This window comes from Protomyctophum parallelum (genome assembly GCF_964188405.1).
Source record: "Protomyctophum parallelum genome assembly, chromosome: 16".
Classification (NCBI taxonomy): Eukaryota; Metazoa; Chordata; class Actinopteri; order Myctophiformes; family Myctophidae; genus Protomyctophum; species Protomyctophum parallelum.
In genome coordinates, this window is record NC_139711.1 from 43,864,696 (window position 1) to 43,883,252 (window position 18,557).

An 18,557-nucleotide genomic window follows, 5' to 3' on the forward strand; every position below is an offset into this window, starting at 1 on the left:
AGTCGAAACCGCGGCACACTGCCAGACTGGATTACCAGCCAAGGTGCCTGGACCGCTGAGCCACGGCCCAGGCCTTTGAGCTTTGAGTCGACTAAATGTGTGATGGACAGACCAAAGACTTTGACTGTATTTATCCGTGTGTGATGGACAGATAAAGGAGTTGACTGTATTTATCTGTGTGTTTGATGGACAGATAAAGGAGTTGACTGTATTTATCTGTGTGTGATGGACAGATAAAATAGTTGACTGTATTTATCTGTGTGTTTGATGGACAGATAAAGGAGTTGACTGTATTTATCTGTGTGTGATGGACAGATAAAGGTGTATTTATCTGTGTGTGATGGACAGATAAAGGTGTATTTATCTGTGTGTGATGGACAGATAAAGGTGTATTTATCTGTGTGTGATGGACAGATAAAGGAGTTGACTGTATTTATCTGTGTGTTTGATGGACAGATAAAGGAGTTGACTGTATTTATCTGTGTGTGATGGACAGATAAAGGTGTATTTATCTGTGTGTGATGGACAGATAAAGGTGTATTTATCTGTGTGTGATGGACAGATAAAGGTGTATTTATCTGTGTGTGATGGACAGATAAAGGTGTATTTATCTGTGTGTGATGGACAGATAAAGGTGTATTTATCTGTGTGTGATGGACAGATAAAGGTGTATTTATCTGTGTGTTTGATGGACAGATAAAGGTGTATTTATCTGTGTGTGTGATGGACAGATAAAGGTGTATTTATCTGTGTGTGATGGACAGATAAAGGTGTATTTATCTGTGTGTGATGGACAGATAAAGGTGTATTTATCTGTGTGTGATGGACAGATAAAGGTGTATTTATCTGTGTGTGATGGACAGATAAAGGTGTATTTATCTGTGTGTGATGGACAGATAAAGGTGTATTTATCTGTGTGTGATGGACAGATAAAGGTGTATTTATCTGTGTGTGATGGACAGATAAAGGTGTATTTATCTGTGTTTGATGGACAGATAAAGGTGTATTTATCTGTGTGTGATGGACAGATAAAGGTGTATTTATCTGTGTGTGTGATGGACAGATAAAGGTGTATTTATCTGTGTGTGATGGACAGATAAAGGTGTATTTATCTGTGTGTGATGGACAGATAAAGGTGTATTTATCTGTGTGTGATGGACAGATAAAGGTGTATTTATCTGTGTGTGATGGACAGATAAAGGTGTATTTATCTGTGTTTGATGGACAGATAAAGGTGTATTTATCTGTGTGTGATGGACAGATAAAGGTGTATTTATCTGTGTTTGATGGACAGATAAAGGTGTATTTATCTGTGTTTGATGGACAGATAAAGGTGTATTTATCTGTGTGTTTGATGGACAGATAAAGGTGTATTTATCTGTGTGTGATGGACAGATAAAGGTGTATTTATCTGTGTGTGATGGACAGATAAAGGTGTATTTATCTGTGTGTGATGGACAGATAAAGGTGTATTTATCTGTGTGTGATGGACAGATAAAGGAGTTGACTGTATTTATCTGTGTGTGATGGACAGATAAAGGAGTTGACTGTATTTATCTGTGTGTGATGGACAGATAAAGGTGTATTTATCTGTGTGTGATGGACAGATAAAGGTGTATTTATCTGTGTGTGATGGACAGATAAAGGTGTATTTATCTGTGTGTGTGATGGACAGATAAAGGTGTATTTATCTGTGTGTGATGGACAGATAAAGGTGTATTTATCTGTGTTTGATGGACAGATAAAGGTGTATTTATCTGTGTGTGATGGACAGATAAAGGAGTTGACTGTATTTATCTGTGTGTGATGGACAGATAAAGGAGTTGACTGTATTTATCTGTGTGTGTGATGGACAGATAAAGGCGTATTTATCTGTGTGTGATGGACAGATAAAGGTGTATTTATCTGTGTGTGATGGACAGATAAAGGTGTATTTATCTGTGTTTGATGGACAGATAAAGGCGTATTTATCTGTGTTTGATGGACAGATAAAGGTGTATTTATCTGTGTGTGATGGACAGATAAAGGTGTATTTATCTGTGTGTGATGGACAGATAAAGGTGTATTTATCTGTGTGTGATGGACAGATAAAGGTGTATTTATCTGTGTATGATGGACAGATAAAGGTGTATTTATCTGTGTGTGATGGACAGATAAAGGTGTATTTATCTGTGTGTGATGGACAGATAAAGGCGTATTTATCTGTGTTTGATGGACAGATAAAGGTGTATTTATCTGTGTTTGATGGACAGATAAAGGTGTATTTATCTGTGTTTGATGGACAGATAAAGGCGTATTTATCTGTGTGTGATGGACAGATAAAGGTGTATTTATCTGTGTTTGATGGACAGATAAAGGTGTATTTATCTGTGTGTGATGGACAGATAAAGGTGTATTTATCTGTGTGTGATGGACAGATAAAGGTGTATTTATCTGTGTTTGATGGACAGATAAAGGTGTATTTATCTGTGTGTGATGGACAGATAAAGGTGTATTTATCTGTGTGTGATGGACAGATAAAGGTGTATTTATCTGTGTTTGATGGACAGATAAAGGTGTATTTATCTGTGTGTGATGGACAGATAAAGGTGTATTTATCTGTGTTTGATGGACAGATAAAGGTGTATTTATCTGTGTTTGATGGACAGATAAAGGTGTATTTATCTGTGTGTGTGATGGACAGATAAAGGTGTATTTATCTGTGTTTGATGGACAGATAAAGGTGTATTTATCTGTGTGTGAGGGACAGATAAAGGTGTATTTATCTGTGTTTGATGGACAGATAAAGGTGTATTTATCTGTGTGTGATGGACAGATAAAGGTGTATTTATCTGTGTGTGATGGACAGATAAAGGTGTATTTATCTGTGTTTGATGGACAGATAAAGGTGTATTTATCTGTGTGTGATGGACAGATAAAGGTGTATTTATCTGTGTGTGATGGACAGATAAAGGTGTATTTATCTGTGTGTGATGGACAGATAAAGGTGTATTTATCTGTGTGTGATGGACAGATAAAGGTGTATTTATCTGTGTTTGATGGACAGATAAAGGTGTATTTATCTGTGTGTTTGATGGACAGATAAAGGTGTATTTATCTGTGTGTGATGGACAGATAAAGGTGTATTTATCTGTGTGTGATGGACAGATAAAGGTGTATTTATCTGTGTGTGATGGACAGATAAAGGTGTATTTATCTGTGTGTGTGATGGACAGATAAAGGTGTATTTATCTGTGTGTGATGGACAGATAAAGGTGTATTTATCTGTGTGTTTGATGGACAGATAAAGGTGTATTTATCTGTGTGTGATGGACAGATAAAGGTGTATTTATCTGTGTGTGATGGACAGATAAAGGTGTATTTATCTGTGTGTGATGGACAGATAAAGGTGTATTCATCTGTGTGTGATGGACAGATAAAGGTGTATTTATCTGTGTGTGATGGACAGATAAAGGTGTATTTATCTGTTTGTGATGGACAGATAAAGGTGTATTTATCTGTGTTTGATGGACAGATAAAGGTGTATTTATCTGTGTGTGATGGACAGATAAAGGTGTATTTATCTGTGTGTGATGGACAGATAAAGGTGTATTCATCTGTGTGTGATGGACAGATAAAGGTGTATTTATCTGTGTGTGATGGACAGATAAAGGTGTATTTATCTGTGTGTGTGATGGACAGATAAAGGTGTATTTATCTGTGTTTGATGGACAGATAAAGGTGTATTTATCTGTGTGTGATGGACAGATAAAGGTGTATTTATCTGTGTGTGATGGACAGATAAAGGTGTATTTATCTGTTTGTGATGGACAGATAAAGGTGTATTTATCTGTGTTTGATGGACAGATAAAGGTGTATTTATCTGTGTGTGATGGACAGATAAAGGTGTATTTATCTGTGTGTGATGGACAGATAAAGGAGTTGACTGTATTTATCTGTGTGTTTGATGGACAGATAAAGGTGTATTTATCTGTGTGTGATGGACAGATAAAGGTGTATTTATCTGTGTGTGATGGACAGATAAAGGTGTATTTATCTGTGTGTGATGGACAGATAAAGGTGTATTTATCTGTGTGTGATGGACAGATAAAGGTGTATTTATCTGTGTGTGATGGACAGATAAAGGTGTATTTATCTGTGTGTGATGGACAGATAAAGGTGTATTTATCTGTGTGTGATGGACAGATAAAGGTGTATTTATCTGTGTGTGATGGACAGATAAAGGTGTATTTATCTGTGTGTGATGGACAGATGAAGGTGTATTTATCTGTGTGTGATGGACAGATAAAGGTGTATTTATCTGTGTTTGATGGACAGATAAAGGTGTATTTATCTGTGTGTTTGATGGACAGATAAAGGTGTATTTATCTGTGTGTGATGGACAGATAAAGGTGTATTTATCTGTGTGTGATGGACAGATAAAGGTGTATTCATCTGTGTGTGATGGACAGATAAAGGTGTATTTATCTGTGTTTGATGGACAGATAAAGGTGTATTTATCTGTGTGTGATGGACAGATAAAGGTGTATTTATCTGTGTTTGATGGACAGATAAAGGTGTATTTATCTGTGTGTGATGGACAGATAAAGGTGTATTTATCTGTGTGTGATGGACAGATAAAGGTGTATTTATCTGTGTGTGATGGACAGATAAAGGCGTTGACTGTATTTATCTGTGTTTGATGGACAGATAAAAGCGTTGACAGACGCTTCTCCCGCCATCATGAGGCGCTACAGGCCGGCGGAACCTCCCACCTCTCCCGCCATCATGCGTCGTTACAAGCCCCGCCCCCCCAGGAACGCCGGGTCGGCGGCCTCGTCTGCCGCCGCGAGGCGCAACAAGGCGGCGGAAGCAGCTCAGCCCTCGCCGGCCATAATGCGCCGCAAGACGGTACGATATTAAAAAAAAAAAAAAATTACGTTTCCAAATTGTATCTACCCGTACCATCGGATGATGTATTTATTTATGTTCTTCTTCTTCTTCTCAGTTTCGTTCTAAAGTTAAACTAGAAGGGACCAGCTCTCCACTGACGTCCCCAAAGTCTGGCCAGGTTTGTGTTCTTCCTGATCAGAGTTGGCCCAAAATACACACAGTGATGAGAATTATTCCCTATCGACAGACACATACTCGGACTGCCTTTTTTTTAAGTAACATAAATAAATACATAAATAAGACAATATTTTTGTTGCATTCATTAATACGAACTCTGGGAATAGAAACATAATATTACAATATTTTCCTTTTAAAGGTTTGCTGTAGGCCTGAAATGTATTTTAGTACAATACTTTGCCTTTGCTGTTAAGAACAATATAATTGATCTCTTGTAGTAAATAATTATTTTATTAACATAATTCCAGAAGGCCTACGACAGACGAGGTGACGCGAGGCAGAAGGCTAACACGGCGCGGTCGGCTCCCAAATTCAACTCCCCTTCGAAATTCAAGGTTTGTCTCGATCAGAATGAATGAATCGCTGCACACTGCATCGTCTGTCTCCATCAGAATGAATGAATCGCTACACACTGCATCCTCTGTCTGGATCAGAATGAATGAATCGCTACACACTGCATCGTCTGTCTGGATCAGAATGAATGAATCGCTACACACTGCATCGTCTGTCTCCATCAGAATGAATGAATCGCTACACACTGCATCGTCTGTCTGGATCAGAATGAATGAATCGCTACACACTGCATCGTCTGTCTCCATCAGAATGAATGAATCGCTACACACTGCATCCTCTGTCTGGATCAGAATGAATGAATCGCTACACACTGCATCGTCTGTCTGGATCAGAATGAATGAATCGCTACACACTGCATCGTCTGTCTGGATCAGAATGAATGAATCGCTACACACTGCATCGTCTGTCTCCATCAGAATGAATGAATCGCTACACACTGCATCGTCTGTCTGGATCAGAATGAATGAATCGCTACACACTGCATCGTCTGTCTGGATCAGAATGAATGAATCGCTACACACTGCATCGTCTGTCTGGATCAGAATGAATGAATCGCTGCACACTGCATCGTCTGTCTGGATCAGAATGAATGAATCGCTACACACTGCATCGTCTGTCTCCATCAGAATGAATGAATTGCTGCACACTGCATCGTCTGTCTCCATCAGAATGAATGAATCGCTACACACTGCATCGTCTGTCTCCATCAGAATGAATGAATCGCTACACACTGCATCGTCTGTTTCCTCAAAGCGTCACAGTCCCGCCCCCTTTCATGACGACGCCAGGCCCAGGAAATTATTCCCAATGCATTTTCCCCATAGACATTTCAAAAAGTTTTGATTTAAAGACCTTTTTATAAGCGTCATTTTGGACCAAACAAATAATTACAAAGAATAAAAACAACAAAAAAAGTGTTGTAACCTGCCGTTTTCTTCTTTCTAATTATTTGTTCGGCCTGAAAAATTGTGTTTGTTGTCATGATTTTGTCACAACTCGAGTTGGCTTTGTATGAGGCTTAAAAAAAGGTCTTTAATAATAATAATAATAATAATACATTTTATTTATAAGGCGCCTTTCAGGGCACTCAAGGTCGCCGTACAGATTAAAAGCAGTACAAGAACACAGTTAAAAGCAGAAAAATCATAATAATAATTAAACTATTTAAATAAATACTTTTTGAAATGTCTATGAGGAAAATGAACGGGGAATCATTTCCTGGGCCCTGGTAGGGGGCGGGACTGCGACGCTCTATACAGAATCCTTTTCAAAATACGTTAATTTCTAACTTTGCTCTTAATTATCGTTACAGGTGACGGGAGCTGTTTTCTGTGAGGTAAGTGTGTTTTTCTGGTCAAATGCGTGGCTACGTGTTTAGTACCAGCATTCAAATCCTAGGGGGATAAAAGATGTCTGGCCTTCTTTGGCCCCCTGGTGGTCGTGGAACGACCTGCAGTCCAGACAAAAATTGGCTTTTGAAAGTTCCATTGAGAAGTTTCAAAAGGATCATCCTAGATGTACAGTCCAACACCTGCACATGTTTGGATATGTTTCTAGCCTTTGTTCAGACCTCTAGATTTATTATTTCTGTTTATATTTTGTACATTGTGTATTTTGCCCTGCAACTAAAAGATTAGCATTTTTTCTGATTCCTTGTATTTATTTCATAGGTACTTTGAGGTGTATCATGGATGTTCTATTTTGCTGTTCCAAATTACTGGTTAAATTTAAAAAAAAATATATATATACTTTTTCAATTAGTCAAACAATCAGAAACAGAGTGTAGGCCTACTGATTGGCTTTCTGCAGTATATTTGGAATTTACTTTTTGAATTTTGACCTTTTTCTTTTTTTTTTTTTTTACATAAAATATAGATAAATTATTAATTGGTTATGTTTTGGGGGAGCCGTTTGTGATTTGGTCTAATAACGTGTTTGTTCTATCAGAGTAGAGTTATGATTCATAACTCTACCCTGAAAGAACAAACATCATTATATTAGACCAAATCATAATCATAACTTGTATAATGATGATGATGGTAAGGATGTTTTCTCCATCAGGGTAGAGTCATGGGTCTTTAATGATGATAGTAAGGATGTTTTCTCCATCAGGGTAGAGTCATGGGTCTTTAATGATGATAGTAAGGATGTTCTCTCCATCAGGGTAGAGTCATGGGTCTGTAATGATGATAGTAAGGATGTTTTCTCCATCAGGGTAGAGTCATGGGTCTTTAATGATGTTAGTAAGGATGTTTTCTCCATCAGGGTAGAGTCATGGGTCTTTAATGATGTTAGTAAGGATGTTTTCTCCATCAGGGTAGAGTCATGGTTCTTTAATGATGATAGTAAGGATGTTTTCTCCATCAGGGTAGAGTCATGGGTCTTTAATGATGATAGTAAGGATGTTTTCTCCATCAGGGTAGAGTCATGGGTCTTTAATGATGATAGTAGTAATAGTGTTTTCTCCATCAGGGTAGAGTCATGGGTCTTTTAGCAACCAGACCCATCGCCGGCGCATCGACATCCTCGGCTGCCGTGAAGCAACGCACTGAATCCCCGCCGCCCGCACAGGTCTGACTTCTTCCCTCCATCTTCACACACACACACACACACACACACACACACACACACACACACACACACACACACACACACACATAGATTCACCCATTTAGACCTGAGCTCGATTCTACAAAATGTCTTTTAAGGCCTCTTACACGGCGACCATCTCCAGATAAAACGTTAAAAGTCCCGTTGCGTTCTCATTTTTTATTGACCCTTTTCCACGAGAACGCACACTTTATGAAAACGCTATAATGTCGCTAGGTGGCGCTAACGGGCTGCCACATAGACCAGTCGCCCACGTTATGTACAAGAAGAAGAGCCAGCTCCCCCTTCATGCAACAGGCAGCCCAGAGCATGCAGGCAGAGCGCGCCACGGGATGGATATATATTTTATAATACATTAGGCTACATAAACGCTGCTGCCGCCTATCGCAAGGCATTTCATTTACATCATGGTTTTACATTCACCATCGCTGATGAGCAGCACTTTGTCGGCGAGGAGGGAGGCTTGTTTAGGAACTATATCATATCATATCTGGCTCTGCATCAATGTAATAAACATATGCGCTGTGAACCAACGTGAGCCATGATGTCATAAGTTTCGCGGATTCACCGTTTTGCCTGTTTACATGGAGAAAGGATAAAACAGCGTTCTCAAAGATTTCCACTCTGGGAGGTGGTTTCACTTTGTTGCGTTTTCACCTCCTGAAAACACCGTTCTCGTGTAAAAGGACATCAGCAAACGATACTTCATTTTGCCGTTTTATATGAACAGCATTCTCGTGTAAAGACCACCTAAATCCGACAGTTTTCTGAAAAACCCATGTTTCTATGTCAGTGGTGCTCAAACTATTACATGTCAAGGAGCCCCAGAATTATCTGTATTTGGCTGCCGACCCCCATCTGAAAATATGTTGTTCCAGGGACCTCCCACAAGCAAAGGTTTTAGTCAAAAACGTTCGCTGTGAAAGAATTGCGCCACATTTTCACGATTTTTCTAAAATAGCAGACCTACAAGCTCGTAGTGCGGCACTCGGTGCCGCACTACGAGCTTGTTTGGACCTTGGATCTTTCATGTCAAGGATCTCCAAATTGACACAAATTAGCCCGCGGACCCCCATTTAAATAGACATGCCAGAGGTGACTTCTTTATTTCTTTCATTTTTGTCCCACAATTTTTTTGCAACCCGTTTTTTTCACCCAGTGTCATTATTGTCCAGTGTACTCCTGGGCGCTACACTCCCTCTGCCAACCTGGGGACATCAACGGACTGACCTCTTGCTTCCTTCTATGCATGAGGAGTCCAAGCTGCTGTGGTCTGCTATTTTGCAATTCTGCAAAATAGACCTCAAATAGACCTCATCTGGCAGGACCCTTAGTGTTTTATTTATCTGCCAGGGGCAGGTGGGCAACCCTTAGTGTTTTATTTACCTGCCAGGGGCAGGTGGGCAACCCTTAGTGTTTTATTTACCTGCCAGGGGCAGGTGGGCGACCCTTAGTGTTTTATTTATCTGCCAGGGGCAGGTGGGCGACCCTCAGTGTTTTATTTACCTGCCAGGGGCAGGTGGGCGACCCTTAGTGTTTTATTTATCTGCCAGGGGCAGGTGGACGACCCTTAGTGTTTTATTTACCTGCCAGGGGCAGGTGGGCGACCCTTAGTGTTTTATTTATCTGCCAGGGGCAGGTGGGCGACCCTCAGTGTTTTATTTACCTGCCAGGGGCAGGTGGGCGACCCTTAGTGTTTTATTTATCTGCCAGGGGCAGGTGGACGACCCTTAGTGTTTTATTTACCTGCCAGGGGCAGGTGGGCGACCCTTAGTGTTTTATTTATCTGCCAGGGGCAGGTGGGCGACCCTCAGTGTTTTATTTACCTGCCAGGGGCAGGTGGGCGACCCTTAGTGTTTTATTTATCTGCCAGGGGCAGGTGGACGACCCTTAGTGTTTTATTTACCTGCCAGGGGCAGGTGGGCGACCCTTAGTGTTTTATTTACCTGCCAGGGGCAGGTGGGCAACCCTCAGTGTTTTATTTACCTCCCAGGGGCAGGTGGGCAACCAGTGTCATGAGGAGCTGACTTAGGCCAAAATAAAAACACTTTCCTCAACAAAAGAAACCAATGCCATTAGTTTAAGAAGGGTGACCATGTGTTGTCTCTCCCATCAGGGAGCCAGACCTGCTGCCAGCCGCTCCTTAAAGCCTGCTGCTGTCCCCCCATCCTCCTCCTCCTCACCTGGGAAGCAAGCAGACCAGGTGGGACCTCTTTTATATTTTTGGCCCACAACTTTTTTTGCAACCCGTTTTTTCACCCAGTGTCTTATTGTCCAGTGTAATCCTGGGTGCTACACTCCCTCTGTCAACCTGGGGAGAGCAACGGACTGACCTCATGCTTCCTTCTATGCATGAGGAGTCCCAAGCTGCTTCTTTCCCCGGTTGATCGTAGCGCGTGGAAGGAACACGTTATATGCCCCTCCACCAGGATGCGCGCCGGTGTGACTTTGACCTCAAGCTGAAACGACCAAATGATGAACTAGGTTAACCCATTTTGAGCGGGAACCCCTTTTGGTGTTTTAAACATTATGTTGTAATTTAGCTATTGAAAAATAGCAGATCTACAAGCTCATAGCACGCCACCGAGTGTCACGCTACGAGCTTGTAGGTCTGCTATTTTTGAAAAATCGTGAAAATGTGCCTCAAATTTTGTGCCTCGTTTTTAACTCAAATCTTTGCTTCTGGAGGGTCCCTGGAACAACATATTTTCAGATGGGGGTTTCTGAGGCCAATTACAGATAATTTTTGGGGTCCTTGACATGAAATATTGAGTGATATAGGCCTAGAAACATAGGTTATTTCGGAAAACTGTCAGGATTTAGGAGACATTTTTTTCAGGCCTAAATGGGCGTCCATGTTTCTACCTTCTTCACTTCCAGAGAGCTGTGAAAAGAGCCGCCGATAGAGGAGGACAGACGGTGGCGTGGTCTGCTGAGAAGGTCAAGGTGTGTCTCCGGACTTCATCACCACTGTTGTTTTGGGCAGCAAATTTCTATTTTAGTTTTTGTCATTCTCTCTTGAATGGTTTTCACTTAGTTTAAGTCACATTTTAGTCACCTGGAATGTTTTAGTGACTAGTTTTAGTCCACTACTAAATCTACAGTTGATTTAGTCGACTAAAATGTATGCCGTCGCAACGGCTGATTTTACACTTGCTGAAAATAGCCGATCTACAAGATTGAGCTTGTAGATCGGCTATTTAAGTGTAAAATGACTTGTACTACTGGATCTCTTGTCCACTAGTCCCTTCCTAACATTTATTTTGTCAAATATGTTTTTATTGAACAGATTATACATTATTACAAACATGATATGAAATACTTTTTTTATTAAACAAAATGAAAGAAAAAATAAACAAGACAAAAAAGAGAAAGAAATCCCTTAACCCTCCCACCCATACTGCTCAGTGACACCGCATACTATCTAATAAGATGATAGAAAGCTCATGGAAAACATCTGAAAAGAAAATGGCGTACAGTCAACCATATCAATGGTATCCTGTCTATTAATTGTTTCTACTCAGGTAATGGACAAGGGGCAGCCAAACCTTCCTTCCTAACATTTTAGTCTAGTTTTTATTTGTCGACGAAATTGTCAGTATATTTAGTCTTATTTTTGTCATCATAGCTTAGTTTTTATTTGGTTTCCAACTTTCCATTTAGTTTTCGTCAGTGAAAAAAGGTAGTCGTCGAACATTTTTCGTCTTAGTCTTAGTCGACTGAAATCAACACTGTTCATCACTACATAAACACTGCTTTTTGCAGTTAATATGTAATGTTAATATGTAATGTTATTCATTCCAGGTGACTTTGGGTCTGGTCTAATGTAACCTCGCCTCACCAGGCTTTCCACCACCTCGGAGGAAAGCCTGGTCTCTCTTTCAAAAGTCTGTATGATCCGGGCTGGAGCAGATGATATCGTTAACAATAACAACAGGCGGCGGCAACTTCCTTTTCCCTCTCAATAAAAGCTCTCGTAGCCTGTAGCTTTTATTGAGGGAAAAGGAAGTTGCCGCCGCCTGTTGTTCCTGTCTGTCTCGACTACAAAACAATACTACAACATGACGTAACGATATCATCCGCCCCCGCCCGGATCACATACCGAAATGAAATGGTGCCCAGGCTAGGTCTAATGTGTTCTCTGTGTCCCTCCAGGGTGCGACCATGGGCCTTTTAGCGAAGACATCGGACCCTCTCTCCTCCACACAGTCTATCCAGGTCGGTGTTCTTGTTTTCCTGTTGTGTAACATCTGGTGCAGTGCTTCGCAAAAGTTATTTAGAGTAACGCTGAGGCCCTGTTTTTTGGGGGGGTTTTTTCAAATAGTGATGGGCGATTAATCCGGAAACACATTGGTATCGGTCGTTTCTAGTTTTATTTAACCCATTTTGACCTGGGAACGATTCTGCAAATGTCATCTAATTCCTGACTGTTTTCTTGAAAAAGCAGTTTTTCTATGTCAGTCGTTCTCAAACACTTTCATGTCACTTTTCACGATAAAAAATAAATAAATAGCAGACCTACAAGCTCGTAGCGCGCCACTCGGTGGCGCGCTATGAGCTTGTAGATCTGCTATTTTTCAATAGCTAAATCATAACATAACGCTAACACCAACAGGGGTTCCCACCCAAAATGGGTTAGTCTGCAATCGGTCCGATTTATTAATCGATTTATTAATCGGACTGATTGTCTTCACACAAGCCCAAAGTAACATCTCGGGAAACAGACCTACAAGCTCACAATGTTAAATATAAGGTATTAAAGTTAAATCTGACTTGCCTTAAGCCTTTTATTTAGTCTCCCTTACACCGTGCTGCACTTACATTATACTGCCTGTAGATGGAGATATTTAGTCATTTTATTAGAAAGGCCTGACATAAATAAAACCCCTGGTCTAATGTTGTTGTCTGTCAGAGTGCAGGAACCCCTTTTGGTGTTTTAAACATTATGTTAGCTATTTAAAAATAGCAGATCTACAATCCCATAGCGCGCCACTCGCTTGTAGGTCTGCTAAAAAAAAATTATCGTGAAAATGCGGCACAAATCTTTGAATATATTCTTCCAGAGCAAACGTTTTTAACTAAAATGGGTTCCTGGAACAACATATTTTCAGATGGGGGTCGGCGGCCAAATACATATAATTTTTGAGGTCCTTGACATAAAATATTGAGCACCACTAACATAGAAACATAGGTATTTCAGAAAACTGTCAGAATTTAGAAGACCTTTTTTTTGGACGTCAGGCTTAAATGTATTAAAGACCTCGTCCTCACCTGTAAAACAAGAGCTTCATTGCAAACACACTACTATACAACACATCTGTATGTGTTGTATAGTAAAAAAAGGGATTGGAGTCTGTTAAACGCGTACATCTTTGTTTTGTTTTGCTTTACACAATTTCAGAAAGCTGACGAAAGACAGACGTTCTCACAGGTTCCTGTCACGTGGTCTCCCGAGAAAGTCAAGGTTGGTAATGGTCTCCTTGGACTGAGTGTTTAAATGTACTCTGTTGCTCCTTTTTTATGTTCAATAAACTATTCAATCAATCACAAAAACATAAGGTTTTTCTCCTGTGGTGAAAAGCTGGAGTTTGCACGATGGCAGGCTCTCAGTCAAACTGGTCACATACAGTATGTAAGGGATAATGTCTGGCGTAGCGTTGGTGGTCATTGTTGGGAGATAATTCACCTTCAGGGTGATTAACCACCTCCGCGAAGTAGCCAGACATTATCCCACATGGCTACTTAATACACAAATTAATAAATTGATCCAAAAGCGACAACAAAACAAAGTATTGTCTTGCTTACGATAATAAAAGCATTCCAAGTTGGCAACGAGTCGCCTCACAAACAAGGAAGTGAGATGTTGATCAAATGGAATACATTTTCGGGTATAGAGCATCGTCTATTTTTCTCGCTTCAAATGTTTTCAAAAAACATTCTTGAAAGCATGTTGTTTTAGTTAAATGACATTGTGTGTTAGTTAACAACATGTCTGTCATGTTGGGTACAGCGTAAATGGTGCATTTATATAGCGCCTTTATCCAAGGCGCTTTACATAGATTGTGCATTACATTCACCCATTCACACACACATTCATACACCGATTGCGGCGGAAGCCATGCAAGGTACCAACCAGCACATCGGGAGCAAATTGGGGTTCAGCGTCTTGCCCAAGGACACTTTGACATGTAGACAGGAGGAGGAGCCGGGATTCGAACCGCCGACCCATGGATCATTGGATGATCTGCTCTACCTCCTGAGCCACAGTCGCATAATTTGATGTTATAGTCTGGGTTATATTGGTGTAATGTGTGTTTTTCTTCCTAAAGGGTGTTCTAACCAGGGGGTTATATTTGGGTCTAAGGTGTGTTTTTCCTCCTAAAGGGTGTTCTATAACCAGGGGGTTATATTTGGATCTAAGGTGTGTTTGTCTTCCTAAAGGGTGTTCTAAAGGGTGTTCTAACCAGGGGGTCTAAGGTGTGTTTCCTAAAGGGTGTTCTAACCAGGGGGTCTAAGGTGTGTTTCTTGTTCTTTCAGGGAGTTCTGTCCCTCGTAGCAAAGAGAGCTGCCCCGTCGTCCTCATCGGGCACCACAGAGGTTAGTCTCTCTTCCTGTTTGTAACCAAGGAAGCTTAAGCCAAATTCCAATACCCAAAATCTCAGCCACTCGCTCACTTACACTCTGCTGTAGAAATTGGTGACCTGCCGAAATATGTGTCCATCTTGTGGACTTCACATAACTTACATGGAGGTCTTTAACCCATTTAGACCTGAGGCCCATTCTAAAAATAAATAAAAGTCTTCTCAATCCTAACAGTTTTCTGAAAAGACCTATGTTTCTATATCCGTCTGGGCACCCGACTGGTAATCCAGTCGCAGTGTGCCGCGGGTTCGACTCCCGAGCCCGACACGGCCTTTACTGCATGTCTTCCCCCATCTCTCTCCCGTTTCCTGTCAGCCTACTGTCTGTCCCTTCAACAAAACAAAAAAAACAATAAAAAAGGCGTAAGCCGCAAAACGATATCTTAAAAAAATAAATAATAATGCTTAATAAAGTCTCTTCTACTTTGTGTGCCGTGGCTGCCCAGATGGAGACGGAGGACTCTCTGGCTGTGCTGCGTCTCAGACAGAGGATCATCAGACCTCAGAGGAAGGTGGTGAAGAAAGGCCCGCTGCAGAAGATCGCCCACTACGTCAAGCTGGGTCACCTCAACAAGCTGCCGGGCGAGATCATGGCCCTGCCCGGCCTCTACGACCAGGTGGTCACGGAGGTCATGAAGCGCGTCAAGGAGGAGTGTGCCAGGGTGCGCTATTAGATTTTTTTTTAATCCTTATTGATAAAGTTAAACGGATCAGGAAGAAGCAGGACTGCAATGTTTAGGAATCATCTTCATATGATTGTTTTTTCCAGGTGACGCGCAGCGCCTTCGGCTCGGTGCTCCGCCAGACGTCTCTCCAGTCGCTGAAGAACTTCCGCTGGGAGGATCTGGTGGAGGAGTGGCGGCGCTCCGCCCCCACCTTCCTCCGCTTCCTGCAGAGCGCCGCCTCGGTGTCCCTGGACGGAGGAGGGGGAGGAGCCAACAGCAGCAAGGAGGCGGACACGGCCGAGGCCAAGACCAAGAAGCGCGTGGCGGCCATGGCGGGCGCCATGGTGCTGCACGCGCGCTCGCGCCACATGCGCGCGCCCATGGTGCGCAACTCGCTGCTGCTCCACGCCGGGGACAAGAAGCGCTGCTTCCAGCGCTTCCGCACGCAGGGCCTGTGCGTGTCCTACAAACAGACCCTGACCAAGGTCAAGGAGATGGGAGACACCTACGACAAGGAGGTGCTCCAGTGGAAAGAGGACGCCATCGCGGGAGGGAAACCACAACAGGCTGCCGTGGCCGGCGAGGACCACGCTGCCCTCGCGGCGGCATCGGCGTCTCCTCAGCCGGAGCCGCTGCTAGACGACGGAGGACAAAACAACATGGCCGCCGGTAGCTCTGCAGGACATCCCGACGTCGACATCGTGGTCGATGACGCAGCGGAGACGACGACGATTACAATCACGGCGATTTAAGGCATTTATCAGACGCTCTGAATCCCAGAGTGATTTACAGCAAGCCAAAAACAACAACATGGCAACACATCACATACTACAAAAACAATTAAGTCATCATCATGAATCACACGCAATCCAAGAACCCAACAGTACAATGAAACCACATAAAAACAATGGTAGAGCTGGTCCCAGGTGTAGTTAATCAGTGCTGATTACACCTCAGTAATGGCTGTGGTTCTCAAACCCCCCCCCCCCCCCCCCCCCCCCCCCCCCCCCACTGCCACACCACGACGGTCAGAGCTACGGACCGCCGAGGAAGGGTCCGTTTGTTTCTAAAGGGTCGGTCGTTTAAAACAATAGGGATATATAAAAAAGTTTCATAATAGCTGACGCTCGCACCACGTTAATTGTTGCAGGTTCATTTGTTCCTTGTTTGTGTTGAAAGACGGTTTGTGTTGACAGACGGTGGTCCGTTAGGGGGTGGCACGTTAATAGTTATTGTCGCTTATCCTGGTAAAAAGAACGCTCACAATTAGGGGTGCACGATTATGAAATTATGACCGATATCCGATCTTCGATTATTTGCAGGGTCATATCTGCCGATACCGATTCTGACCGATTCCGATATTATACAGGAGGACCACAGCCTGTTAATAAAGTATTCCATCAATCAATAAATAATAGCCTATACTCTCTTCCAAGTGTCTGTTTTCACAACTGAATGACCACTGATTGAGATGAGTACACAAATTAAATTTATTTATTTTTTATATATTCTTTGCTGGTGAAAACCGATTGAAATAATCTGTATTATTTTGAGGACGTACCGATTTCTATTTCTATGGCAGATTCCGATTAATCGTGCATCCCTAGTTCCTACTCACAATAACCGTGTCGTGGAGATTTCAATGTAGCGTGAAATTGACCTCCGTCGTACACTCGCAATGAGCGTTTTGTTGAGCTGCAAATTCGGTACCATTTAAACCCTCTAGAGCTACGGACCGCCGAGGAAGGGTCCGTTTGGTTCTAAAGGGTCGGTATCTATATACCCTGTGAAGTTATATGTACATTTGGTTCGCTCTGATTTCACACAAATCCATTCGCCAAAAATGGCAGTTGTTTGGCAAACGTTCTCCTAAGAATAGGGTTGCTGTGGTTAAACAAACGTGGCATTTTAACTTAAGTGCATTTTGATTATCGCGATATCGATCGGCGATCGCAGTTATTTTTGCCACAATAATGGTGACATGACGTAATGTTCATACTACTGTCCCGCCTGAGCTTCGTGCTTCAGCGTCGGGAGCCGTTTTCTTTTTCTTTCTTTTTTTGGAAAGGAGCGTCATTATTTTGATCCTCCTGATGATGATGTGTGACTGTCTGACGACAACCCGGTCGTTTTAATTTACAACCCGACATTGAATAAAAACTACAACAACGAGAAGTACATGTTTACATTGTTTCAGCTAAGCTATTTGTGCTGATTAAATAAATAACGCATATGACAGGATGTCCAAGCAGTGAGCACCTCCATGGTTGATAGGTTGGAACTGTGCAGGCATCACGCTGTGATCCCCTTTACACCGGTTGGTTCCCAATGGGAACCGGTTCAGTTATTTTCCACCGGTTGGTTCCCAATGGGAACCGGTTCAGTTATTTTCCACCGGTTGGTTCCCAATGGGAACCGGTTCAGTTCTTTTACACCGGTTGGTTCCCAATGGGAACCGGTTCAGTTCTTTTGGGTTCTTAGTCCATGACCCAGAGCTCCAAAATTGGTGGGAAAAACTAGACTTATATTAAATTGTTTATAGGATCAATACAAGTAAATTAATACATGATAACCCTTCCACAGTATAGTTGCTTTTTCATATGGTCTATTATTTTGCATATTTTCCTACATAATGCCTCATTTGCATATTTAAAAATTTAAAATTTGTAATACAATAAATCATTGTCTTCGTGTAAGTCAACTGGGGAAGTTTCATGGTGATAACGATCTAATATAGGTATAGTTTTACCCACTCAATTCATAATTAACGTTCCAATTTCGGAGCTCTGGCTCATGGACTAAGAACCAAAAATAACTGAACCGGTTCCCACTGGGAACCAACCGGTGGAAAAGGGACCACAGTGTAGGCTAGTTCCAGACTCTATATAGCATTCAGGAGCTGTAGTTCCAGACTCTATATAGCATTCAGGAGGTGTAGTTCCAGACTCTATCAGGAGGTGTAGTTCCAGACTCTATATAGCATTCAGGAGGTGTAGTTAATCCAGACTATAGCATTCAGAGGTGTAGTTCCAGACTATATAGCCTATAACACTCAGGAGGTGGAGTTCCAGACTATAGCATTCAGGAGGTGTAGTTCCAGACTATATAGCATTCAGGAGGTGTAGTTCCAGACTATAGCATTCAGGAGGTGTAGTTCCAGACATATAGCATTCAGGAG

The 18,557-nt window shown here is 42.0% G+C and overlaps 1 protein-coding gene across 1 annotated transcript in view; it reads left to right on the forward strand.

Moving 5' to 3' along the window:
• Window positions 1–16,374, forward strand: part of LOC310873043 (uncharacterized protein) — a 31,862-nt gene extending 15,488 nt beyond the window's left edge. The window contains exons 9-20 of the mRNA XM_083785322.1: window positions 4,690–4,890; window positions 4,988–5,050; window positions 5,358–5,444; window positions 6,776–6,799; window positions 7,936–8,034; window positions 10,190–10,276; window positions 10,954–11,019; window positions 12,229–12,291; window positions 13,475–13,537; window positions 14,611–14,670; window positions 15,161–15,376; window positions 15,484–16,374. Coding sequence (XP_083641448.1) covers window positions 4,690–4,890; window positions 4,988–5,050; window positions 5,358–5,444; window positions 6,776–6,799; window positions 7,936–8,034; window positions 10,190–10,276; window positions 10,954–11,019; window positions 12,229–12,291; window positions 13,475–13,537; window positions 14,611–14,670; window positions 15,161–15,376; window positions 15,484–16,131 — 1,677 coding nt within the window. The 3' untranslated portion in view covers window positions 16,132–16,374. The remainder of the gene's footprint in view (window positions 1–4,689; window positions 4,891–4,987; window positions 5,051–5,357; window positions 5,445–6,775; window positions 6,800–7,935; window positions 8,035–10,189; window positions 10,277–10,953; window positions 11,020–12,228; window positions 12,292–13,474; window positions 13,538–14,610; window positions 14,671–15,160; window positions 15,377–15,483) is intronic.
• The last annotated feature ends 2,183 nt before the right edge of the window (window positions 16,375–18,557 follow it).